The sequence below is a fragment of the Hippocampus comes genome, unplaced genomic scaffold, assembly GCF_001891065.2.
Source record: "Hippocampus comes isolate QL1 unplaced genomic scaffold, H_comes_QL1_v1.1 scaffold111, whole genome shotgun sequence".
Taxonomy (NCBI): domain Eukaryota; kingdom Metazoa; phylum Chordata; class Actinopteri; order Syngnathiformes; family Syngnathidae; genus Hippocampus; species Hippocampus comes.
The window spans coordinates 1,725,279-1,750,650 of NW_017805698.1; the positions used below are offsets into that span (position 1 = coordinate 1,725,279).

Here is a 25,372-nt window from a genome sequence, read left to right on the forward strand (position 1 = left end):
AATTACCTGTCTTTGTATTTTTTATGGCAACCGTATTGTTCTTCTCTTTATGTTTATTGCTGTCTTTATTCCATCCATTTACTCTGCCATTCTCTCACTACATTTCCCTCATTTTAATCATCTTGTACCTCTCCCCTCTTGCATCGTGTCTTTGTTATTTTTGTCTCTTTGATGGCTGCCGTCGATGCAGAGAGTCGCGAAAACTCCTTCAGCCGCTCACGTAGCTCCAGTGTCTCCAGCATTGATCGCGACACCAAAGAGGCAATCACCACACTGCAGTTTGGAGAGTCGTTCGGGCGAAAGAGCGACACTTTGCCAACTCCATGTCTGTGGGTTGGTACCAGCCTTGGTGTGATCTTACTCATCCCAATGTCCATACCCACGGACCTGGAGGAAAGGATGGAGGAACCGGTCACCATTGGTCCCTGTGGTAAGTCCAGATGAGAAATCTAAATTGGGCATTGATCTAAAAGACCAGACCATTGCAAGTTGAAACCAAACAAAACCATAACAAGGCCACCCAAAAAACAAAACTTGAGTTTTTTAAGTTTGGGTCTCATTATTTTTGTCCCAGTGGTTTGCTTTCAGAGAATCCGCCTGATTATCATAGACAAACACAGCCAGTGTGGGGCATAGAGTAATCGTAATCAGACAAAGTCCACTCTCTTGTGGTTCTGTGACATCTCAAAAGTCTTCCCGGGGACCTTTTTCAGTTGCCAATTTAAAGATCCACAACAGGAGATTTAAAAACACATTTTAGAACTGAACAAGGTAGAAGAAAGCTTCTTACGAAAGGTCACAAACTTAAGCGTGGCTACACGATGTGTTTTCAGTCTGGCTTGTTTTGTGGTTACTTGATAATGTCACACAAACTGAAATGTCATCGTACTCCAGGCTACTCCGCTACTATAATCAGAGTCTATTTTTATCTTAACAATCATACCAATTCTTTTTCCCTTCACTTTGGCCTCGGGGGTTGATTTAAAAACAAAACTAGCAATGAGTCACAATATTTTGGTTCATTAAGAAATGCTGTCACACAAGAAATGCATATTTAGTACAAACCCCTCCCTCACTATCTACACGGAGACGAAACAAATGTTGAAAACACAATCAAAAAAATTATCACTCTCAACCAAACGAAACTTTACTGCTTGGGAGCGTGTTCCATTTTCTTGGCAGTGTTGTTTGGGCTGATTTCATGGCAGCACTGTCAACATTTGGTCTCCCACCATGGAGGCAGATGTTATTGTTTGCTGACTGTCATGGTCAAGAAGGCATTTGTAGTCTTGGATGTAAGACAGTGTATCAAGTTTTTTTTTTCTTACAATAAACTCACTGTAGTACAGTCACCAATGCACTTTGCAGCTGTGTATTGAATGCTGGTCGAACGGTAAAACACACCAACGCAATGATCCCACTCGCGCAGGATCCCCAGGCAAATCGTGCGCTCACCGTATTGGCGTTCGAAATCAGTCGTCATATTGTTATCAAAATAAATAAATAATCATCTCAAAGGCTTTACAGTAAAAAGACATGCAGTACTTACAATAAAGATGCTTTTTGCCTTCCCTCTGATGACTCTGCTAAACACTCTTAGGGGCAGTTCTGATGCTAAAGGGTTCTGTGTTGCGCTTTGGCTTCTTGGACTGCATGGGTGCACTCGTTCCAAACCCCTACGAGGTTTGGCGTGATCTCAATGCACCAGAAGACCCCGACCGACCAAGAAAGCGCAAGCTGGTGCACTACTCACCCTCATCCTCCCAGGACACCTGCGGAGAGGGACATCTGGCTATCGTGTGCTCCGAGAGGCAGGCCAAAGTGTTCTTGATGCCCTCACAGTCTTGCCTCTTCGTCCACAACATCACAGAGTCGTCCTTCGTTCTGCGGGCTGACGTGGTGTCAGTGTGTAACAGTGTGTGCCTCGCCTGCTTCTGTGCCAATGGACATGTCATGACGCTCAGGTATGACCTCCAAAACATGCCAGAGGTATATTTACAAACAACTGTTTGCCCTTGTCCTTTTCTCTGCACTCTATATCCATATTTTCCCCTCATATATTTTTCTATGCCTGTGTTCGATCCCTTCATAAATCAGTTGTTTCTGTGTATTCATATTAATTAACAAATGTAACTAGCAAACAAAGGGCAATCAAAATGTTATCATGTTTTTTGCGCTTGCCTGAGGCAAACGTAACACTAGCCATCGATTCCTTTTCTTTACCTCAATAGGATCCTTTCCCTATCCCATTTGCTTTTAAGTCATTTATTCACGTGCTTTTCTCGCGCGCTTTCAAAGTGCGGAAATTCTCTCGTCGAAGTTTCTGACACACCCAGCATGCGTAATGTGGAGATTTGTGCGCAACCGCCAAAGAGATGTGATTTGGTGAAGTTTGAGGGTGGCCCGAATTTCTGGAGTGAGAAGTCCTTGAGCGGTGTTCCGTAGAGATCCAGTTGGAAAACACGTCCCACTTTAAACATGAAATGAACTTGCGCAGTGGATCTGCAAGTCATATTGATCGTTTCCAGTGACGTGTGTGGGGCTCATCAAACAGGTTACTTTAAAGGCGCATGCCTATTTGTATTTCGTATTTAATAAATGCAATAAAAGCAATTTAATGACTTAAGGGCCAAGTGCAAGTGGTGTATGTGGCCCAGAGCTGGGCCAGAACAATTTTGCTGACTGGGTTGAGCGAAGGAGTTAGCTAGTACATGTGCAGGTGCTTGACTTCAATTGATTTCATGATCGGCATAGATGAAATATAAACAAATGATTCTAAAACAAGTTTCCAGGGAGCTCGTTTACATATCGGTTGAGTAGAAGCAAAAGCCAAACTGGCAGGGTTTTTACTTTCTTGACCTGAATTTGGTTCCTTATGTCAAAAGCTAAATATTGCGTCCATTACAATGACTGCAGTTATTTTGAGCGGCGCTTTCAGACAAACTCCAAGCCACCAGCAAGAGTCAGCAGCCACGCTGTCACTCGGCTGTGACTTAAACACACAGGGGACTATGCTCCTTTGTGCAAAATGTGTGGTGCACCCGGGACTAGTCATCAGTCAATCGCATGTCACACATAGCCAAACTGCTTTTCACACTTGCTGCCGTGCTGCCATAAATATCATCTTTTCAACAAATTTGAATCCATTGCAATGATAAAGTCTGTGCGTAATTGGAAAAATACTATTATCCAGTCCTCTGATTTCCAGACCTCTTATCCTGTTCAGACATCCCAGAAAAGATGGAGACAATCCTGCATGTGAGACAACTACTTACCGGCGACCAGTCAATTACAGGGCGCTTCGAAAAAGACATTCATTTACATTCACACGATAGGAACTCAACATGAATTGATCCCTCACTGGCTGTGACTGCATGACCCAGCACTATTGCAATAGTTAAAAAGCAATGCTGAAAATGCATTCAGACGTTCTGCTCTTGGAAGCACTCCCAGCAAACAGAATAGATTTACATAACTTGAAAAGAAGTGCAACATTATTTTCAATGTGCTGTTTATTCGTTGTTGTTCAGCCCCACAGTGACAGGAGCCATTTACTTGCTTACTAATTGCCTTCTATTGTTTTTGTTGCCTACAGTTTGCCCAGTCTAAGACCCCTGATGGATGTTAATTACCTGCCTCTGACGGACATGCGCATTGCGAGAACCTTTTGCTTCACCAACGGGGGACAGGCACTTTATCTCAGTTCCCCGACAGAGATCCAGAGAATTACATACAGTCAGGAAATGTATGACAATCTGCAGGTCAGTGGATGCATATGCATATCACAATAGTTTTAATTTCTTCAATGGCATCCTCATGTATGCTGATGTACAAATTGACTGCTCTGTTTTTTTTTGTTTTTTTTTTTTTTCTGACGAGCCTAACAGAGTCTACAGAAAGATAAAGTCACATTGTAGCGTACACACATCTGACAGCCCTTTACACTATGATATATTTTACTGGTCTTTCCATTGTGGCCAGTGAGTTTATGATGTCAACACAACAGAATGACCTATGGCCTTTTGGTTTTAGGATAGATGATACAGGTCAAAAGAGAACAAGCTTCTGGGGATATTGCTTCGTACTGGACCAGCGGTGAGCCTGAGGGTGTCTGAAAAAGGCATTGAGGCGGACAGTAAAGCCTCCGTCAGGCAGAGTGATGTCATATTTCTATGATTGGCTGCCTGCTACTGGCTCGACGCAAACAGATACTTGAGCTTTGTTGTGAGAGTGGCTTGGCTCAGAGATTTTCTAATCTTTTCAGGCTGCTTGTCGGCACAAAGAGAGAGAAAGAGAGAGGATGGATTCTCATAGGTCCATATAGCTGCTTTTGTGATGGCCAAACGCTTTTGCATCTCATACTGTATGATGAGTATAGTCTAGTCCAACATTTGTCATTGTTGAGGCCAGTTGATTTTAAAAAGCCCTGAAAAGGAATCCAGACATTTGTTTCAAAATACATTGTACATCTTTAAAGAAGCTTAGCACGTCTTCAGCAATTGTGAGAATTATGAAGTGGAGATGGGCGTGGCTAAAACAGGGGCAAGTGACGCACCTCGGTCCCACCATGAGTCACCCCTCACCCAATATATAAGCACTTTCGTTCACGTGAGCGGTTGTCTGGCACAACAGATAGCTTGAACGAGAAATGATAAAAAAAAATTCTCACTTGAAAGCTAGTGGTGGACTAGGGTTTTGCGCTGGCCTAGCTGAAATAGAGGACCTCGTTGGGTGGGATACATTCCAATCCACCTGAGGCTTTCAGTGGATATATTTTCTGGCTCAAATGTGTAGTTATGTGTCGGCAAAAGAAAGATGACGAAGTAGTATCCAATTTTTCAGGTTGCTGTAGTGGTATTTGATTGGCAGTTGACAGCTGAGTGGGATGTGGTTTCAGCGCATTTAGCAGACATATTAAATTTTTCATGATTTTGAAGCCTCATTTTCTATACTTGATTTTTTTTTTTCTTCATCATTCACAATTTGGCAGAGTCGTTAGCAAAACTCTTTTCTGTCGTATGCCAAATTTACAAGACCTATTTATTTTCTTGTATACAATGCATGGTTTTATTATTTTTGATGTACAGCTTTTCAGCCTAGTTTGTACTGCAGTGAAAACAGCTGGTAAAAACTATGTTAAGGAGGTGATGGTGCTACACTGCCATCTCAAGGCAAAAAAAATTGAATCGACCAGAATCTGTGTAGGAAATGTTAACAAGGTAGGATGATTGTCATCTACGTGTTTTGTAATTTGCAAAGGTTATGGGAAAATGTATGCATTTTGCATACACTAAATAAGAGTAACATTTTTAATAATATATATTTTCAAAGACATTGATGTAAGATGTAGATGCAGCATATACAGTATTGAATAGGGTTCAATCATAAAGAGATAAAAGTGTACTCATTGTCACTTTTTTTTGGAGGTGAAAGGTAAAGTCTTTTGTTTTAATGACAACACATGACGCAGATGTGATGCCTGGTCATAGGTATATTTTTACCACCTTGCTGTAGTGTCTCTTACAACATTGTTATCACTTGTAGGAAATGCTCGGAGAGCTGTTTACACCAACAGAAACACCAGAAGCCCAGAATAGAGGCTTCCTGAAGGGCTTCTTCGGGGGAAATGCTCACACATTCGACAGGGAGGAGCTCTGTGTGTATTTCTGGTCTTTTCTCTTGTATTTGTCTTGTGAAATATCTCAGCTCAGAAAATGATGGTACTGTATACCTAATTAATTTTATTTATCTTATCTGGCCCACAGTTGGTGAGGCAGCCGCAGGTAAGGCATCTCGGAGTTTGGCCCAACACATCCCTGGTCAGGGAGGGGTGGAGGGCATGAAGGTGGCAGCGAGTGGGGCAGTGGGTGAGCTCGCCAGGGCCCGCATTGCTCTGGATGAAAGAGGCCAGAGACTCGGTGAGCTGGAAGAAAGAACTGCCCTCATGATGACCAGTGCAGAAAGTTTCTCCAAGCATGCTCATGAGGTAAAGCCAAGACCTTTAGAACAGTGAAATTATTTACCGTACTTTAAAAAGTTCTCAACGGTGACATGTTGTGACATTTCATTACAGCTCATGTTAAAGTGCAAGGACAAGAAGTGGTACCAGTTCTAGTTAACGGGAGCCAAGTGAGGCCAACTGATGGATTTCTGAGGGCGCTGTGCCAAGGGCAGGAATTTTAACTCAGCGGATGAGAGCAATTAAAAGACAGGCTGAAAGACTTTCTCTTTATGGCTTCTGAGCCAAGTGTGCAACATCGTCACACAGTAAGAGGACAGGAGAGATCCTCATTTGATCATTTGCTGAAAAAGATGGGGAGAAAAAGAATGGTAGCATTTAGAGGACCGGATGTGTGCGCGTGTACCTAATGTGTGTGTGTGTGTGTGTGTGTGTGTGTGTGTGTGTGTGTGTGTGTGTGTGTGTGTGTGTGTGTGTGTGTGTGTGTGTGTGTGTGTGTGTGTGTCCTGGCTATTTTTGGACGTCACTGTGTAGATACTCAACAATTAAGAAATCAACATGACATGCATGAAACAAAAAAGGAATGACTATCAAAATATCAAACTGCCATATTAAAAAGCAGCATGCTCACTTTAATGCTACTTTGACAGGAGATTCAATTATTATTTTTTTTAATTTATTAATATAGCCAACTACGGAAACTATGAAAAACGTTCTATTTTTTGAAATATTGACGAAAAAAATCTATATATAAAAAAACAGAAATGTATACCTGCATCGCTAATAAGCCAAAACTTGTGTTCTTTTTCCCTTTCCTCGTTTTCCTTTTGACGTTTTTTCTGCGAATATTTCTTGACACACTTCAAATGCACATAGTTAGCTCTCCACATACTAAAATATAATAGTAAAACTTTGTTGATACCAGGTACTCTTGGCTGCATCATAGTGCAACCATAGACGGATTTTGCTATGAACTGCACCGTTTAATCAAGTTTACGTTTGGGCTGCTGCGACTTTCCAATACAAGAAATGTTGGGGCTATATTCCCCTCACCAACTACCATTCAGAATTCAGGATTCAGAAAGGAATAATTTGACATGTATGCAAAGGCTTGGGGAACACACCGTATGTAGATATAAACTTATATACTCACGTGCCATAAGGAAGACGAGTGCAATTCGTGTGAAGTTACAAAGAGCTAAGTGAGTAATGGTGGTCATATGCCTCCGGTTACACTCAGACGAGACATTGAGAGATGTTCAAGGGGCATTTAATGAGGTCAAAAACCATGTTGTTTTCCAAATAACGCTTATGATTTTACTTTGTGTGGGTCATTCTTTGCGAGATGCGCGGGTTTAGTGGAAAATTATGGTGTGTGTATGTGGAAGAATGAGTGCCACATGTTAAAAACAAAATACTGATAAACATTACAATACAATACGCTCAGTCTCTGCCAAAGCAATTAAAAAGAACTGCCACCCTCTCATATCTCTCCAATCCAGTTGTTACAAGTTGTGACTTGTGTATTTTCAGGATTCTAATGGACCTGCGTGTTCATAACAGTGATTGTTGCTGTCTGTGTGATGGCAGCGCAAAGAGGAGTTGGCTTCACCATCCGTTCAACCAACTTCCTTGTGAGTCGTTTATCAGTAAATGGTTCAGAAAAAAAAAAAAGCAGTATTTTTCCAGTACTATTCAGATGTAAGTCAGTGAAGATGTTCATGTGTAAAACAGCAGCAATTTCAACTAAAGGCAACTGTGTTACTTTATTTCATTCAATATTGTTCTTGATGATTATGGTATCCTCTTGTCGCAAGTCCTATATTTGATGGTGACGGCCTCTCAAATGGAAGGCCCTTGTATGTTAAAAACAGCAATTGTTTCATGATACATGGTGGTGTATCATATTGTGATTGTGTTGTACATGTCAGTGCTACGCGACAGAGGCCAACGACATCGAGTGAAGAGGATTTTTTTTTTGTACCTGTGTCTTTGTATTTTAAAATGATCTGAAAAAAAAATCTCTTACACATCAGGCCTTTATGCACACAAGCATCGACACAAATTAATCACTGCGCCTTGTTTATGTTGATAGCGCACCTGCATCGAGGTACACCAACATACACATGCAAAGTACAGTGAAACATAACCGCAGTGATGTCTCCTTGCATTATTAGACATTTAGACCTGCTTGTCAGGCTACCGAGACTCATTATTTTCACCCATACACTTCAATAGATGAGACACGCACATTTTCTGACTGACATTTATTTTGACTCAATGAGACATCTTGAACTTGTCAAAAATGGTTCTCATTCAATTAAGTTTATTTTCGACACAGTCTGAATGGAATAAAAAAAGGTATAAAGAAAAAAAAATGTGACCTCAGTTGACAGGGTGTTTTATTTAAATGTTTTTGTTTTCTTTGTTTTTATATATTAACTGTACTTTTCAATGTTGGGTGAGACAAGCAAAAATGTGATACAGATGGGGTATTTTTCTCTATATATGTTGTACCTGTCACTGCTGGTACTCCGTTTCTGTCTAAACCACTGAAACGTTGTTGTTCTTCACACAGTAAATACCCTTGGGGGAAAAAAAACATTCTCAAGTTTTCTGGATTATGGCAGCAAAGTTTGTCTTCTTTAAATGGATTCTACCACTTTTTCTTCTTAATATTATACTAGTGTAATAGAGATTACTTGACTAAAAGAGCTGAACATATGTTGATGCAGAAGCAAACTGATAATAAACATGGATTGATGTACATCATTGAGAGCTGTATTGATCATTCGTGCAATATTTGTAATTTCATGCCAAGCATCTTTTGAAAGCCCAAGGTTTCTCTTTTGCAACATTAGTAAACCAACCTACCCGTGTTATTTGACCGAGGCAGAGTATGGACGTCTAGCAGCGTGATTAAGAAGACTGAGAAAATAGCTTGAAGGATGATTTTAGCCTAGAATTGCTTTAATTTTAACGTGTGATGTGTCAATCATTAAAAAATAAAAAAAAAGATAATGCAGTCCCCCATAATTTACACTTTAACAGGAGAGTTGATTCAAAAATAAACGTGGTAGAAATTCAGACATAGTTAACATTATCAATTAAGGACTACCTATTTGTTTTACTTTTTTGTAGCTCTGATAAATTGTGTGCTCTTTTTGACGGATGTGCTGTTTTTGACATTGATATAGATTGAAATTGATGGGGCAATTGACTACTAGCAGGGTAACCATTCTTTCTTGTGGTGAGACGACCCAACCAAACTTTTTTTTTTCCGAAAAAATTCTACACGTTTTGGGAGATATCACGCTGGCAACACCAACCAACACTTTTTCAATTCAGATGCGCTCTTGTCAATTACTTTTCTGGCAATCAAGTGTCTTCGCCGCAATTGGTTACAAACATAATAAAATAGTATTCGTTGCTTAACAGCGCACAAACTCCAGTGATAAAAGATCGATCCGTTATACGGATGACTAAATAGCAACTACAGTATTCCACATAGCATCTGCATACAGCTGGCGCATACGTCATTTCATCACTTCCGGATTAAGGCGCAATCAAACGTCTCAGTGGACGCAGTACTGACCAATCGGAAAGCTCGCTCCTCCTCTGCCTTCTCCGACTCATTCACATAATTTGTAGCTTCGCGATGAAGCGTACAGGGAGCGGCTAACGTTGAAGCTAACACTCTAAAACAACTATCAACAAATAATCGTCTATATTAGAGGACACGTCTAAACATTCAACAGTCTAGTGGTGGACTTCAAATGGTAGTGGAACTAACAGACACTGCAACGGCACCCCTGTATTTAAACCATAAATCAGTAACCGGAGATTTTAATGCAACAATGGCAAGTTAGAGGAACGTAAGTCAGCTGGAAGACGAATATAAACAAGCAACAATGGCGGACGGTGGACATTGTACTATCATGTTGCTCCGACTATTTTTGTGGTCTATTTTGGGTTTGGCTATGTTCCGACCAGAACTCTCGGGGGTTGTGGCCGAGTCGGCGGCTCCTGGGGCCGACTCGGCGGCTCCTGGGGTCGACTCGGCGGCTCCGAACGCCGCAAAGACTCTTGTCTGGGGACCCGGACTAGATCCAAACATTGTCCTGCCAGCTCGTTTTTTCTTCATCCAGGCAGTGGACCGCTCAGGAACAAAGTAAGTACAGTACAACACAGTAAACTGTGATGGTAAGCGTTATAACGGAAATAAATATCTGTTGTGTTTTACAGACAGCATACAGTCACTGTAACATACATGGGATACAGTACTGTCACATCAATGTTGTACCATTGCATGATTCGTAAAGGTGTGCGACTCTTCCAACTTCAATCACGCTTGAATTACCTCGTAAAGTATTGAACGATTTGCACAATTGCAACACTTCGGTTAAAATATACACTCCAAGTTCTCACATTCCAGTGCTTCTTATTCCCACCTCCTTAATTACCTTTATATGTCCTTCTTGAAAGTTATTCCAGGGGAACAGAGGTGCCGCATTTCAAGCCACTCGTAGATATTGCGTGACAGCAAACAAAAGAGTCAAGCTATAAATCTTGTTAAAACGTGAACAGTAACACGGCTGTTGACTTGTGAGCCATTCAACGAGGAGGGAGTAGACAGATTAGAAACTAGTTGCCCCCCCAGGTGCAAAATGTGACACCTGTCATCCCAAAGACCTCACGGGCCCAGGAAGGCATCACGTTCCATTTATTCTGCTGTCTCTCACGCGCACACGTTGCCTATCAAGAAGCAACACGAGTACCGGTTCACATATAAGTCTTACATGACAGTTTATCATTTTCAAAACGTCATGTTGTGAACCTATTACCATAAACACATTGCGATTCTCTGAGGTATTATTCTTAGCACATGCACCCTTGCGCAATCTTATGAGAGCCAAAGTGCTGCAATTACAAACATAACAATGCCCACCTTTGACTGTTAATGTCACAAAGGCATTAATCGAACAGTAAATTCATTGTTTTAGTGTACTCATATGGAAGCATCGCAAAGTAAAGTGAGAAATAATCGCTTGTCTCCATAATGGGTCCTCCTCCACCAGACACCAGATGATATCATTCATGTTTAATGACACTGGGCACTGTTGAATTTAATTTGTTAATATCTGTATTGTTTGTTGTTCACTTTCCGAGAAAGAGAAATAATTCCTTTAGCTCAGTTACTGTCTTTCGCTGTCATTGTTGGGGCAAAGGTCAGTGTGGTCACCATTAAAGTCACTTTACTCCTGCAAAGTATTTAGCAAGGCTAACATATGTACATAGCACCTGTGCGAAACGACATATATTCTGCCCTTTCCCGCAGTCTAACAACTTCGCCAGGGGAGAAAACCTTTGAGGTAAAGATCGTGTCTCCGTTGGAGCATTTCACCAGGATCTGGATTCAGGTTCTGGATCGTCAAGATGGGTCTTTCCTGGTTCGCTACAGAATGTACGCAAGCTACACAGACCTTCACGTCCATGTTCTGCTCATGGACCAACATGTGGCCGAGTCTCCATACATTCTCAGAGGTGGATTGTGAACTAACAGCACATTGGAAGCTGTAAAGTTGAATTGGTTCCGGGATATTTTAGAATTGAGTTTTTAATCTGTTCCTTTGTCACAACATACAATGTATAACTAGGATATAATTATAACAATATTTTATTCAGTATACAAATATTGACCATGTTGATGTTTTTTCCACTTGTCTCATCAGGACCAGTGTACCACGAGGGCTGTGACTGTCCGCAGCTCGATGGCTCTGTGTGGTTTTCCCATATGCACTGTCCTCACTCCTTTCCCCAGATAGAGCAGGACATGTCCCTATTCGCCAGTGTCGACCCAGATCGCAACGCTCAGGAGATTCCGCAACGCTTTGGGCAGCGACAAAGCCTCTGTCACTACACCATCAAAGATAACAAGGTATATACTATTTTGCAAGACTGGGCCTTAATATAAAAGCTTCTGATTTTTTTTCTCAAAAGTCTATGTACACTTTTACTTGTATGAAAAACATACATTTTTTAAAAGTGGTTTTGACAAACAAACCTCAATTAATCAATAAAGCCAATTGATCGCCGAGCAGATTTCTGCTTCAACAGCCCTTTTTTTATTCCCATAGTACTCTTCTCATAATAATAAAGTGGTGTGTGTGTGTGTGTGTGTGTGTGTGTGTGTGTGTGTGTGTGTGTGTGTGTGTGTGTGTGTGTGTGTGTGTGTGTGTGTGTGTGTGTGTGTGTGTGTGTGCGCAAGCGCGCTTGGAATGCTTTGACAACACAGTGTGAAAGAGGGCAGTTTTTTGAAAAAAACCAGTGGAGCATTCAAGTAGGTTATTGTACTAGAAATAGTTGGTCCCTAGTACATCCAGTAATTTATCCTCTTTTTGCAGCTTAGAATTAATATTTTATGTTGTCGGACAGATATGGTCATGGTTACAGTATACAATGTTTGACTCTTCATGGGTTTTTTTATTGTGTGGAGGAGTAAACTAAAGCTCAGTGAAAGTAGTCCAAAGATTTTGCTGAATTGTTCACATTTTTTTTTCATTATTAGGTCTACGTTCAAACACTTGGTGAGCATGTCGGTTTCCGAATCTTTGTGGATGCCATCCTCCTGTCACTTACCAGAAAGGCAAGTTGCATTTGGCGAAGGCTGGATTTAAACCGCAGATCCAAGTGCCCAGTTTTGGTTCAATGCTGGGCGGGGGGGGTAGTCTTTTTCAGGTACATTTCAAGTAGCATACATCCAATGCCAATTTTTACATTCACAGAAGACATGAAACAACCCTTTTACACAATGATAGATAATGCACTACGCATCATTTTTTACCCACATTTGGTCAAGGCCAGATCTCAATCTGAAGAGACCAAATTCATGGATTTTTCTCTATTTACGCTGCCATAACGCATATCCCATTTATGCCTCTTCTCAGCACAACAATCAAAATCTTTTCACTTGAACATGCAGTATAAATCCAGCACACACACACATACAAGCATTCACATTTAACACGCACACATTGTTGTGTGTCCAGGTAAAATTACCTGACTTGGAGTTTTTTGTTAACCTGGGTGACTGGCCGCTCGAGAAAAGGAAACCCTCTCAGAACATTCATCCTATCTTCTCCTGGTGTGGCTCAAACAACACCAGAGATATTGTCATGCCCACATATGACCTCACTGAGTCTGTTCTTGAGACTATGGGAAGGTAAGCACTCAAGCAATTCAATCAAATGAGTTGTTGGAATTAGGTTTGAAGTTCCATGTCTTGCTGCATATTTTTCAAATGGATACAGCAGACATGAAATGCCTACACTCCGCTGTTCAAATTCCAATTTTTTTTTGTGATATAAAAATATATGGGCAACATAAATCATTTGGGAACAAATGTGTGGTGTGTGCTGACCCATTTACAAATGTGTTCTTGTTTGATTCTGAACACAGCCACATCCACAGTAGTAAGCAGGTATGCACACTTGTGCAACCACTTTATTTCAGTTTTTCATTTTTACTTCCCCTCTCACAAACATGTTTTTAAATTGAATTGAGTCGTACAGATTATAGTTTAAATCAATGATGTAAAAAGGTTTGACATTTTTTGGTGTATTTTTTTTCCCCGCAAAAACCTTGATCAGTTATGTGTACACTTTTGATATCCACTGAACATGTTGATGTGAACCTTTTTCTCACATGTTGTGTTTGCGAAGACTGAAATTTGACACATGGCATATTTTCATATCTAATGAACAGAGTGAGCCTGGACATAATGTCGGTGCAGGCAAATACAGGACCACCGTGGGCCAAGAAGAACGCCACAGCCTTCTGGAGAGGGCGGGATAGTCGTCAAGAGCGTCTGGAGCTGGTCAAGCTGTCCAGGGCCCACCCCCACATGATAGATGCTGCCTTCACAAACTTCTTCTTCTTCAAGCACGACGAGAGCTTATACGGCCCTCTTGTCAAGCACGTCTCCTTCTTTGACTTCTTCAAGGTGATTGGTTTATTTCTACTATTTACCTGACGTTAAATTGGAATTTCATTGTACGTCTGCACAGTAAGGTTTGCTCTTAAGTAAGGAAATATCAGATTTAAATCAAACACTGTAATTGCTGGAAGTACTGTGAACACAGTCAGTTCAGGTGTTTTGTCGGTTTGTTTTGGCTTCAGTACAAGTACCAAATAAACATTGATGGCACTGTGGCCGCATATCGATTGCCTTACCTTCTGGCCGGAGACAGCGTGGTGTTCAAGCAGGATTCCGGCTACTACGAGCATTTCTACAGTGAGCTCATACCGTGGGAACACTACATCCCGGTCAGGGCTGACCTCGGAGATCTGCTGGAAAAGATCCAGTGGGCTCGAGACCACGATAGAGAGGTTGATTTTATTATTCATTTGCTTGATCATATTCATGCTTTCAAAAGTATGCTTCCATGGTTCATGCAATTATTTATTCTCTTGTGATTACTGTCTTTCAGGCCAAGAAAATTTCTCTTGCAGGTCAACAGTTTGCACGCAACCGACTTATGGGAGACAAAATATTTTGTTATTACTACAAACTTTTCACGGTAATTTATTTATTTTTTTTAATGAGACCAACAGAAATATATAGTCTCAACAAAATTTTTACAAACTTATTTCAGAGGCTGTTTAAATTTCTATCTGCTCAGATTTGAAAGTAGTTTTCCTCAGTTAATTGTTATTTAATCACAAAGAGAATTGTTGCAGGGAACTAGAAGTAGTACAAATTCAAAAATAACTTGTGAGCCATACTTGAATATGAATGATGTGAATATGAATACCGCTTTCAGCAATACAATACTATCCACTTCATTTTGCACTTTTGCATATCGCCACCTACACTAAACCCCCAAAAGTACTGACATCAGATCAGATCAAGCTGCTTCATGTCCCGCCAGTTTTTTTTTTTTTGGGCTGTTTTTTTTAAGGAATACACAATGTTTCCCTTAAAATTCAAGGTCAAATTCCGACTTGATTGAACAACTGAATGTATGAAGTTCAAATGATTTACAATATGAGGGAATTAACAAAAAAAAAGAAAAATCACCATTCCCTTCTCACAAAAACAAATACTTTGCAAAAATGCATGTTGTATTTTGGTAATTCCAAGATTTTCATTTATTTATTTTAAACAAGCTATACTATGCCACTTACGTATATCTTTCTATATCTGTGTTTAATCGAGATTGCTCTGTTGTAGGAATATGCTAAACGCCAGGTGACTGAACCAAAGATACGTGAGGGCATGGAGCTGGTAGAACATCCCGGTGATGAACTCTTTCCATGTTCCTGCCTCCGGACACCGGTAAGGACAATGTGATGTCATCCTTGTGCTCATCTTAAAGCACCCTTTATGATTTATAAAGGCTGTAAGAATATTAAGACATATATTTTTATTCACCAGTGACCACTCTTGTACAATGTTTTTTCTTTTGTTTTACAGGTGAAGGATGAACTTTGATGGACTTTCAAGAAGACTGACAGATTTTTTTTAACTGTATTGCCAAATATTGAATGTATTAAATGTTTAATTTGTACCATAATTTCAATACTGTAAATACCATGACTTCATTATTAAATTCATTTTTAAATAAATATTTTGCTTTTACTGAAATTACCGCAATGGGACATTACTCTGGGTTATTTTACTCTACATGGAACACAGTGGAACTGTGCCACTGATGTGTAAACCACTCGTCTACTGTGCTGCCATTGGATAGCTCTCGTTTTTGTTGTTGGTGACCATTGTGGGCCCTGCATATGAAACAAATCTGAGCATATCAACGGTGTTCTTATTCATTGACTTTCGCCCGCTCGCTCACTTTTGGCAAATGCAGATGTCGCCCTCTGCTGGATATTGTGTAGAACGCACTTCCGCATTGAAAACCGGAAGTTGGTGAATTTTCCTGCCGGTGATGGACAAGTTTTGCGAGGTAAAAACAAAAAAAAAATGAGTCAGCCAGCCAACGTCATACTGTATTTACCGAACTGACTCAAGAAAGTACGATCCTAATAAAGGAGCGACAGACACAATACCTCCTTCAAATTTGAGACTTATATACTGTATTGAGGGTACTCCGAGTTTTTCTAGCTTAACTATATTTTTTTAATGTGAAAACCCCCAACGACAAGGATGAAATACCTTCGCTACTGTCGTTCCTTTAGTATGTAGTGACTGCTGACCTGTGCGAGGGAGCATGGTACAACTGTGCATCAGATCAAATTTTAAAACAGTAGTAGAAGCTCGACCGTAGCATGTTTTGTTACCACAGTATATTGTAGCTGCGTTTTTTTTTGGGGGGGGGGGGGGGTTGCAGTAGTGATTAATTTTTAAGCAGCTGTGTTTCTTGACCCATTGCAAGAACTATAGAGGCCTAAAAATACAAACCTGCATGATGGATGGGAAAAGATATCTTATTGAATAATAGGAAATGCTAACAATAAATTTTAATATCAACGGTGGAAGCAAACAAAAGAAAAGAGAAAGCAAAACATTGTTTTTATGTAAGTGAAAAATTGTGTGTGCCACCAAAATTCAACGTTGAAGATCTGTATGGAATAATTAACAAGCAACGGTTCGTACTAACAGGTTCGGTGCTTCATTTTGTTTGTAAATTATAGCACTTAGCCTCTGAACGTTCTATTCCAATCCAATCCATAAAAGTTTGGTGATGATTTGTCAGCCACTGTTAGGTCTCTGTGCATGTGAGACACATTATACAAACACTCAACACAACTAAAATAATCATAATTATTGTTATTTTTCCACTGCTTTACATACTTGCTGTACTACTGTTGTCTGATCAATCATTTGCGTTTTTCAGGAACGTGTGCAGGTGCTATTTGGGACCAAATGTTTGGAGGCTACATTGTGCGTTCCTACCTCCTCAGGGCACAAAGTTACCACAGCTATCATACTGACCCATGGAGCTGGTGGAGACATGAACTTTAGTCATCTTGTTTCTCTGGCACACTCTTTGGCCTCAAAGGGCTTCCTGTGTCTCCGATTCACATGCAAAGGTCTCAACTTGGCGTATAGAGTGAAGGCTTATCGTGCGGTGTGGGTATGTTCATGTATTTCAGCTCAGAAATCACAAGGCATGTATAGATTTGTAATGTCCTCCTGTATTTGTTTTTCAACCAGCACTACTTGAAATCATTGCCGAACTGGACCATAAAGAACATGTTCTTTGGAGGTAAGCAGCAATATACTGTAAGTGAATGGAGGTTTAATGTCATAAATCCATGTGCCACATATGCCGAAGGAAAAATGTTTGTCTCCAGGCAGGTCAATGGGTTGCCGTGCTGCCGCCGCCTTGGCCAAGCAACTAAGTGATGAATCGGAAGGTGCCGTGCAGGGTGTCGTCTGTTTGTCCTTTCCGCTACACCCCCCAGGACAGACTCATGCCCATCAACAGCGCAGTGAAGATCTCCGGAGGCTACCGGAAAACATGGCTGTCCTCTTTGTTTCAGGCACAGAGGACAACATGTGTGATAGGGTGCCTAGACTAAATTTGTCTTTTCGGTGTATCGTTGACATTTATCATAATAACGATTGCTTCTCTCTTTTTTTTTTTCTTTGTCAAGGTCCTTTTTGACGCAACATTAAAGAAGATGAGCGCTCAAGTGGAGGTTTTCTGGCTGAGTGGAGGAAGTCATGGCCTGAAAGTGTTGGGAAGGTCAGAGGAGTCTGTATTAGAGGAGGTGAACTCTCATGTTATCACCTGGCTCACCAAATGGGGGGCATAGATAACATTACAATGTCTCTCGTTTTGTCTTTTGTGAAATAAAGTGCTGTAATAAATCTGTAATGTAACATACTTCATCAAATACTGTATATGAATAACGTCTGTTCATTTTCAAAGCTAAATCTATCTTTTACTAATAATAGAAACTGAACACAAGCTGACATCTATTTTGTTTGATTTTGTGGAAATATAGCCACGTGACACAAATGAAACCTGAAAGGGATTTTGTGTAAAATAAACAACCAGCTAAATATATATATTTTTTAAATCTATCTTTTCAGAAAATGTGTGCACAAGCAAGCCATTCTGACTCTCTCAAGTGGCAGTACAAAGCAAAATGGCTGCCCCCTGAGTTGGGTAAAACGGGTGGATTTTTCAGCTAAATTTATTTTCCACAAATATATTAAGCAATCAGAGTCGGCCATCACAGACCCTGCAGAGATTGTCTTGAAAACGGGAGCACTCATTCTCACGCATATATCGTCAATGCAGTCCTCTCGAAGACCCCCCTTCCCCTCCTTCCAACATACAAGACAGGTGGGTGTCTTTCTGTCAATCGCCACCACAAAGGACATCTGTCAGTAACGGATTGCGAGATCCGTCGGGACTTGACCTGATTCGTAACGATTACACTGACGGACGAAAACCCACTTCAGTCAGTGCTTAGTCCGTCATTTGTTTTGTTTTCCCCAGCATTCTTCAGTCGTCAGCAAAACAAGCACCTATCAGTGACGGACTGACGGACTTTCTATCAGTCTTGGCTGAACGCCCACCTCTATGTATTTGTACTCCAGGTAGCTGTGATACTGTAACGCATTCCTTAATATTTACAAGTGACCACATGGTGGCGTCAGAGTCCTATTGGCCCCCCCACAACTCTTGTCAGGTGGCCAAGTCGCACTTCTTGAGCAAGGCAGTTGACACTCAATGAGAACTCGAGTGCCTTTGAATCATTTATGACACCAAAGTGTTTATTTAATTACTGTTGCCTGAAAGCAGCAGTTAGACAGACATACTACCATCAAATCAAGGCGAAACATTCTGGGATAATATATTGTCTTATTCATGAAGTACACATGAAGACAAGACAGGAGTACGTTGTGTGTGTCTCCCCCAAAGGGTTAAATCTCAGGCGACGTGTTCCCCCCTTAACAAAAAGGTGGTCGCAGGAGTGCCAAGCGTGTGAGTGTCGTGTACTGACTGTGGATGCAGCGCGTGCGTGCGTGTGGAGTGAGGAGACGCGCCGTGGATCGTGCTGAGTTGAGAGAGCGCACTGCGCGCGCACTGTGGGATACTTCACTTGACAGCCGCCTTGTATTCAAGCATTTGTAGGGATTAACTAGCGGGGAAGGAACGTTTCCACTCGGTGTTGGTTTGTTGTAGAGTTTGGAGCATTGTGCTAATTGAATGATCCGGGCAATGTAGCTCTTGTTTGTAGAGAAGCCAGGATTTTGGACACTTTGACCAAAGTGGATTGAAGCAGGTGACGCGAAATACAATTTTGCCAATTAAGTGAGCCATCACATCCAAAAAGGTACGTCCAACTTTTTAATATTCATCTCAATGCTCGCTTTGCCATTTTAAATGGTAGACGTGTACTTTTTTTTTTCCTCCTGCAGTTGACCACAGAGATGTTTGAGCGATATATGCCCGTCTGGCCCAAATCTTCACATCTTCAAGAGGATTTAAACATTGCTCTTCTTAAATAAACACATCCTCACCCCCAAAAAAGTCACCAAATATGGGAGCCCTACAGATATTTCTCGTTTCTCTCCTGCTGCACCAGGTGAGACTCAAATCACTGCTTTTAAGTTTTATCTGGCACTTTATCCTTTGAGGCATGACTTTTGCATATTTTCTCTTGTCACCAATTTACGTCATATCTGCAGTATCACCCATTTAACTCTAATTAGGATGATGTAAATGTGTTGGCTATGATGAGAAGCCTTTTAACAGTCATTTAGTTTATAATTTAACATCTTAAAGCAACTCTAAAATGGTTATTTCTCAAATTTCAATTGCAAGCATATTTAGAGTAGTTTTAGAATCCACATTGTTTCAGATGTGTTTACTTTTTCATACGTCATATTCAAAACCATAATTTCAAGATGTAGACATTTTTTTAAGAAGTGTGACGCATTGTCAGTTTTCAACAAAATACCTATACTATGTTTTCACATTTACAAAGAATGTGCATTAAAAAACATAAAATGTTGCATTCTTTAAATGTTTATAATGTAGTGTTAAGTGTCTGATCATATATTGTTGTTTTTACTTTCTGCACCTGGTAGTCGCTGGAGTATTTTGATTCTTGGCGTCGCCTCACAACTGTCATGAACATCCTGAAAAAATATAACTTCAGAAACCACAGACTATAAAAGGTGCAACATACAAAAGCAATCGAGCTCAAATTGTTACTTCTTCCCAAAGGGGGAAAAAAAACCCTAAACTCTCTTGTGATTATCTGTTACCACCATTAGGTCCTGTGAATATTTCATATTTACTGGAGATTTATTTTCTCAAGATCGTCTTTTTTGATTGCAGTAATACCAATAAGCTCTCCCAGAAAATATCCAAATTTTACAAAGGTCTTTTATCTCATATTTCTCCTGGAAACCGCTGATGTAGGTACCTATAAGGCTTTATCAGGATTGTGTTGGTCTGCGGGGCCTGTTGGCGCGATCGCATCTGGACAGAAAATGCCACATGTTTGAAGAAGTTCCTCACATGGGTGCTCGGCGAGGGCTTCTTGAAACGTTGCCTTTAGTGTGCAGATGTTGGCTGCACCCATGTTTTAGTTATCAGCCTCCGGTATGTCTCTGAAAAGCCTTGCCTCAAGAGAAAGAGACAGACTGCTTCCCTGGAGTGGCTCTCTTCACATGCCTCAGTGGGTGCAGTCTGGCCTGGGACAGACACGTTGGCTCTTATCATACACACCTCAACCTCTGAGGAAATTCCTACTAAATAGCGCGAAGGAAATGCACCAATCTGAAGTTCATAATCAAAGGACACTGCAAGGATGCGTTTGGGTGTGGCACTCGGGTCTGTAAATGTCAGCGTTGCTTGTGTATCCCCCCCCGCGGTACACCGTGACACACGGAGACTTTCGGTCTCATCCTCCCTTACTGAAACCCTCACAATCTTAGTCAACGTGTTAAAACGTAACCCCGGTCGCGACATCTGTGCTTTACCCCCGGGGACAAATAAGCGGGTCAGCGCCATCCTGGGAAAAATCCATTCTTCCCCGAGACATCTGCTGCAGTTATCCCCTGCGCAATGACAGCAGAACAATGTACAGACAACATACTACGAAAGCCGGGCTCTCATCCGTCTTGCCGCCGCCTGCCCCGCCTTTACTGCACCGATTGCATGCGGGCAAGAGGGCGTCTTTAGTGCTGCTCCAAGCTGACATTGGTGAACTCCATTAGGCCTTTGCGTCTTACGGCTCTTTATTAATATCATGTCACAACAACGCATCACTTTTCGTGGCCAAGAAGATCCGTGTTCCGTCTCCGCAGACGCGTGACACATTCAGGAGACGAAGCTGAGCTGTTTACTCGCAAGAGTCTCTGGGGCGACACGCTTGGAGTTCATCACCAACTTTGATGTGTGCTGATTTCACGGCTTACATGTTCTTTCTCCCGGGAACCGGCTCCAATTTTACACCGTTGTTTATTTCGCTCCCCAAAAAGTCTCTGATGCAGTTTTGTTCCGTTTTTTTTTTTTTTTTTTTGCGGCTGTGATGGTTGTAAAGCGGAGTTTGGAATGAGACAATGAGCCCTCCGTTCAAAGTCAAAACGCCCTCTGCAAGGACAACAGCTTGATCCCATTCTTCATAACAAAACATAAATGCTCCACAAAGTCCCTCTCTAAGGACGCTATAACCTCTTTCCCCTTCCCCGTGCTCAATTAGCTTTTATAATATTATTTATATATTGTGTACTTAAAAGCAGCTAACACTAAGAAGTGTAATAAAAATGTACAGTGCGGGGGATTAGGAGCGGCTCTTTAATCTCACGCTTGTGATAACACCGCATGGGCTGATTGATTAGTTTTTCAGGAAGCTTATGTCAGAAAAACCTAATCCGTCTTTGGATTGTGCCCCTTGTAAGGTTTTCCGTGCCGCCATTTTATCATGGCGCCGAATTACAGAGCTGCCAGGCTGTGATAAGGTCCTCGTCTCTTTTACAGACTGCACCGCCCTACCCCGGCGTCGGCCCCCACCCCACCGCCAACCCCTTCCCATCCCGATGGACAATAAGAAATGTGTTTATATCCTTCACATCCCTGCTCTGCCGGGTCTTCACATCAACCTCTCTCAGGATTTGGTTTGGAAGAAAGCGTCAGATGGAAAAAAAAAAAGAAGCGGAACTCGAATTTTGCGTTTTTGAAAGCTGAGCACAGCAATCGCGTGGAGAGGGAGCAGAATATGAGATGGAAAAGGCAAGCGGGCCATTGGAATCTCTGTGGATGTGATTAAGCATGGATTTGTGGCATTAAAGGGCCTTGCTTGCGTGCATGCATGCGGGCGCCTTCCAGGAATCATTTGGGAACTTTGCGCTACGCCGATGCCAATCTTTGCTCATATTGGGGTCACAAGCTTTCGGCCACAGGGCTTGACTGCATAATCCCTCCTAAACAATATTGTCTGTGGCATTTACAGCCCCGCAGCCCGACTGTTGTCTCCCACATCCGCAGCAAAGGTTGTCATCTCGGCAGCTTGAAACCCTCAAAGCCGCCGCGGCTTGTATCGACTGCATGTTTTGAGCCCCGCTACCTATTTATTTTCCAATCATCAGGCGTAATTGCGTGTAGCGGCGATCAATTCATGATAAAGGTCTTAAAATGAAGAGAAGGAAGTTGAAAGGGATTGATAGATGTGACACGGTTGCCCTTTGCACTGACAATAACGTTCACGGGGGCGGCGGGATGGACGATTAAAGACTTGAGTCAAATAATTAGGAGCGGCATGATTGGTCTTGGTGATGTGAACTTGCGAAGGCGAAGTGATGCTCTGAGCCCTTCTTTCAGAGTACTTCACACTCTCTGCTCTGCTGCAGGATCCATTATGTTTAATATGATGTTGAGTTTTCTGATCTTGGTCCACAGCTATGAATTTTTATGGCAGCCTACAGCAACGTTCGATCCCAGCTTCAGCTATCTTACAGCGTTGCCATTACGACTCGGCAGGGTCAAGACCATTACGGCGCCCTCTGATGCACATCGTCGCAGGGATTCCAGCGACTAAATGCATTTCACGGTGGCGCGAGTTAAAAAAATGTAGAGAGTTGTGTGGTAGCTCGACACTGAAGCTTCATGTTCTCAAGACAACCTAGTAGGAAGAAGTACAAAAAGTTCGAGCACCGCATTATGCCCAAACTGGACTATTTCCGATGCCATGACACTGGACCCTCCACAAAGACAACATGCTACGCTAAATGTTTTCGACGCAATTAAGGAAATTATATTTTCAACCCTGATTCATTTCATATAGAAATGCCTGGACTCAGATTTCCATCCAGGATGCGGTGGCACACAAGTGTCCCTCGAGATCATCAGGGGGTGCTGTGATAAATTATCCGATTTCACTTGTCGGAAAATTATTATCCATTGATTACCAATCTATCTTAGTTCATCTATCTATGGCAGCGACATATAGTGACAGGCAGAACAATTAAATGTGTTTCTTTTCCATGGCAGAAGGTACACTACACCTTTGTAGCCACCTGCCACCAGATTAGAGGCAATTGCAAATTCACCTTTTTTGTGGATTTTTTTAAAGACGTATGTGTGCGTCTATCTATCTATCTATCTATCTATCTATCTATCTATCTATCTATCTATCTATCTATCTATCTCCTAAGTATTTTAATTTTGATGGTGTGAGGAATCAAAAGTGGTAACTATGTATATCTACACTGATTCAATACATTTTGGGGTTAAAAAGAAAGCATTTTTCCCCCACTGTAATTATAATAGATGCCAATTTTTTGCAGATTTTTTGTTATTCGTATTCTAGACCTGTCGCTCTCCCCTGTGTCATTTTTTTTTGGGGTAAATTGAGACAGCAACATCATTATTTCAGTGTTGATACTTTTTGTGACAATTGTGTTTGGTGGTGTGCGGTGAAATTTTTCTAATGTTAATTACGGGCCTTGGCTCAATAAGGATTCAAATATACTGCTATCCCGTCATCCACTGTACACTGTATGTACGACATGCGCCTGCCATTAATTGTTCAACAAAACAATTGGGTTTCAATAATAAGGCAAGTTAACCAAAAAGATATTGAATCTCTCAGGAAAAATGTCATTACTTCATAAAAATCGGAAAGCAGCTTTTCCCCACACGACATTATCAGAATTGGCCACAGAAGTTTCCGCCAATTGTTTGGATTTCAAACAACGAACCCGCATAATTTTCTTTCACCAAAATGCCAATTGAGCAAGACAAATGGGTTTTTAACATTTCCGTTTTTGCCCAGAAGATATCACAGTCTGACATCCAAATGTTCTAATTAACACTCGACTAAAGCAGGCATTCCCACCACGTGTCAAAGTGTTGAAAAATGATCGACTTCTTTAATTAAAGCTGCGGAACTTTTCCGTAAAAGACAGGTGTGACAGCCTTACAATAAGTACAATAAATCTCCTTTCTGAATTATTCTCTCTTTAGCTTTTCCCTCGCCTTTGAGGCCTTTCTTTCTTGCAGCCTGTCATTCGCAGGCCTCGTCAAGAGCCGTCGGCTCCCCTCCGTCTGTGTTTATGGCTTGTGATGTGCTTGTCTTCAGAGCCACCGCGAGGAGAAAGGAAGCCGCGTTCTTACTTGCTCGTGTTTCTTCTTCAAAAGCGAACGGCCTCCGCGAAATCAACTGCGGCGCAATCTGTATCACGACAGAAACAATTGCGCTGTCAAAATTCACTTACTGCCCTTGTGGGTGAATCCGCCCTGAAAGTATTTGCAATATAACAGCCATATCCAGTGTGGCAAAGAGTTAGAGAGAATGAGACACCAAACTGAAGTGAACACATTTAAAACAAGCAACAACAACAAAAAAAAGAGTTACTGATACAAGCCACAAAGGAATCACTGGCTTCATTTTAGAATAAAACTTCTTCAGTATTCGTGAAGTATTTCTACAAGTTGATCTCTGATGATGTGCAAAGTCAAATGTGTTTTCAAAGTGGTCCAGATGACGGTAATATGTTTCAGGTTGGTATTACCTCCTTGAATCCTCGCTATTAGACGGTGTGAGATGTGCTGCAGGTGTCAGAAGCTTGCGCAGGACTTGGCGCTTTGACCGTGTAAGGGGATTAAAATGAAAGTGATGATGCCTTGAAAGGTAACGCCTGTCGAAAACGTCAAGTGTTTGTGGCTCGGCTGCTGTCACACGTGGCAGGTGTTGAGATAACGCCAGCATCCGCCTTACCCGAAGGCTTCTGGCCAACAGTACCGTGAACACTTTCTAAACAGCCGATGCAGTTTTATTTCCTACGCCGAATCATAATTTGATAACATGTCCCGATATGTGATAGGATTTTTGTTGACAACAGAAATTGAGTTGCATTATATTCACAGTTGTCTTTAAATTGCAAGATAATAGGTCCCCCAATTTTAGAATATATATATATAT

The 25,372-nt window shown here is 41.4% G+C and overlaps 4 protein-coding genes across 21 annotated transcripts in view; all 4 read left to right on the plus strand.

Annotated features, from left to right (window-relative positions):
* stxbp5l (syntaxin binding protein 5L) overlaps nt 1-8,731 on the plus strand; it is a 99,687-nt gene extending 90,956 nt beyond the window's left edge. For 16 of the 17 annotated variants that reach the window (XM_019882379.1, XM_019882375.1, XM_019882377.1 and 13 more), the window contains 6 exons: nt 191-430; nt 1,601-1,964; nt 3,596-3,761; nt 5,545-5,656; nt 5,766-5,986; nt 6,074-8,731. In XM_019882379.1, the coding sequence (XP_019737938.1) occupies nt 191-430; nt 1,601-1,964; nt 3,596-3,761; nt 5,545-5,656; nt 5,766-5,986; nt 6,074-6,115 (1,145 nt within the window). In that variant the 3' untranslated portion in view covers nt 6,116-8,731. The remainder of the gene's footprint in view (nt 1-190; nt 431-1,600; nt 1,965-3,595; nt 3,762-5,544; nt 5,657-5,765; nt 5,987-6,073) is intronic. The other variant, XR_002169737.1, reaches the window with a different exon arrangement.
* An 855-nt stretch (nt 8,732-9,586) lies between these two features.
* On the plus strand, nt 9,587-15,586 carry poglut2 (protein O-glucosyltransferase 2). 2 transcript variants are annotated; one of them, XM_019882391.1, is made up of 10 exons: nt 9,587-10,130; nt 11,298-11,503; nt 11,692-11,897; nt 12,528-12,605; nt 13,009-13,181; nt 13,724-13,961; nt 14,138-14,347; nt 14,449-14,538; nt 15,192-15,296; nt 15,435-15,586. In XM_019882391.1, exons 1-10 carry the CDS (start codon nt 9,871-9,873, stop codon nt 15,450-15,452), a joined length of 1,584 nt encoding a protein of 527 aa, XP_019737950.1. In that variant the 5' UTR covers nt 9,587-9,870; the 3' UTR covers nt 15,453-15,586. The 2 variants fall into 2 exon arrangements, with proteins under 2 accessions (XP_019737950.1, XP_019737951.1); XM_019882392.1 differs by lacking the exon at nt 9,587-10,130 and having other exon boundaries at nt 11,318-11,423.
* A 225-nt stretch (nt 15,587-15,811) lies between these two features.
* Nucleotides 15,812-17,834, plus strand: tex30 (testis expressed 30). Its single transcript, XM_019882393.1, has 5 exons — nt 15,812-15,924; nt 16,816-17,055; nt 17,136-17,187; nt 17,276-17,490; nt 17,579-17,834. The coding sequence occupies exons 1-5, from the start codon at nt 15,907-15,909 to the stop codon at nt 17,738-17,740; spliced, it is 687 nt and encodes a 228-aa protein (XP_019737952.1). The 5' UTR covers nt 15,812-15,906; the 3' UTR covers nt 17,741-17,834.
* Nucleotides 17,835-18,148: 314 nt separating this feature from the next.
* Nucleotides 18,149-25,372, plus strand: part of nxph2a (neurexophilin 2a) — a 19,063-nt gene continuing 11,839 nt past the window's right edge. Inside the window, exons 1-3 of the mRNA XM_019882555.1 lie at nt 18,149-18,533; nt 19,165-19,273; nt 19,359-19,525. Coding sequence (XP_019738114.1) covers nt 19,481-19,525 — 45 coding nt within the window. The 5' untranslated portion in view covers nt 18,149-18,533; nt 19,165-19,273; nt 19,359-19,480. The remainder of the gene's footprint in view (nt 18,534-19,164; nt 19,274-19,358; nt 19,526-25,372) is intronic.

What these genes read in the sequence shown, in the direction of transcription:
- poglut2 (XM_019882391.1), top strand. Translation starts at nt 9,871, where the DNA reads ATGGCGGACGGTGGACATTGTACTATCATGTTGCTCCGACTATTTTTG. An exon ending in GTGGACCGCTCAGGAACAAA is followed by an intron (nt 10,131 to 11,297) that starts GTAAGTACAGTA and finishes CCTTTCCCGCAG; the next exon opens with TCTAACAACTTCGCCAGGGG. An exon ending in CCTTCTTTGACTTCTTCAAG is followed by an intron (nt 13,962 to 14,137) that starts GTGATTGGTTTA and finishes TTTTGGCTTCAG; the next exon opens with TACAAGTACCAAATAAACAT.
- tex30 (XM_019882393.1), top strand. An exon ending in AGGCTTATCGTGCGGTGTGG is followed by an intron (nt 17,056 to 17,135) that starts GTATGTTCATGT and finishes TTTTTCAACCAG; the next exon opens with CACTACTTGAAATCATTGCC. An exon ending in AGGACAACATGTGTGATAGG is followed by an intron (nt 17,491 to 17,578) that starts GTGCCTAGACTA and finishes TTCTTTGTCAAG; the next exon opens with GTCCTTTTTGACGCAACATT.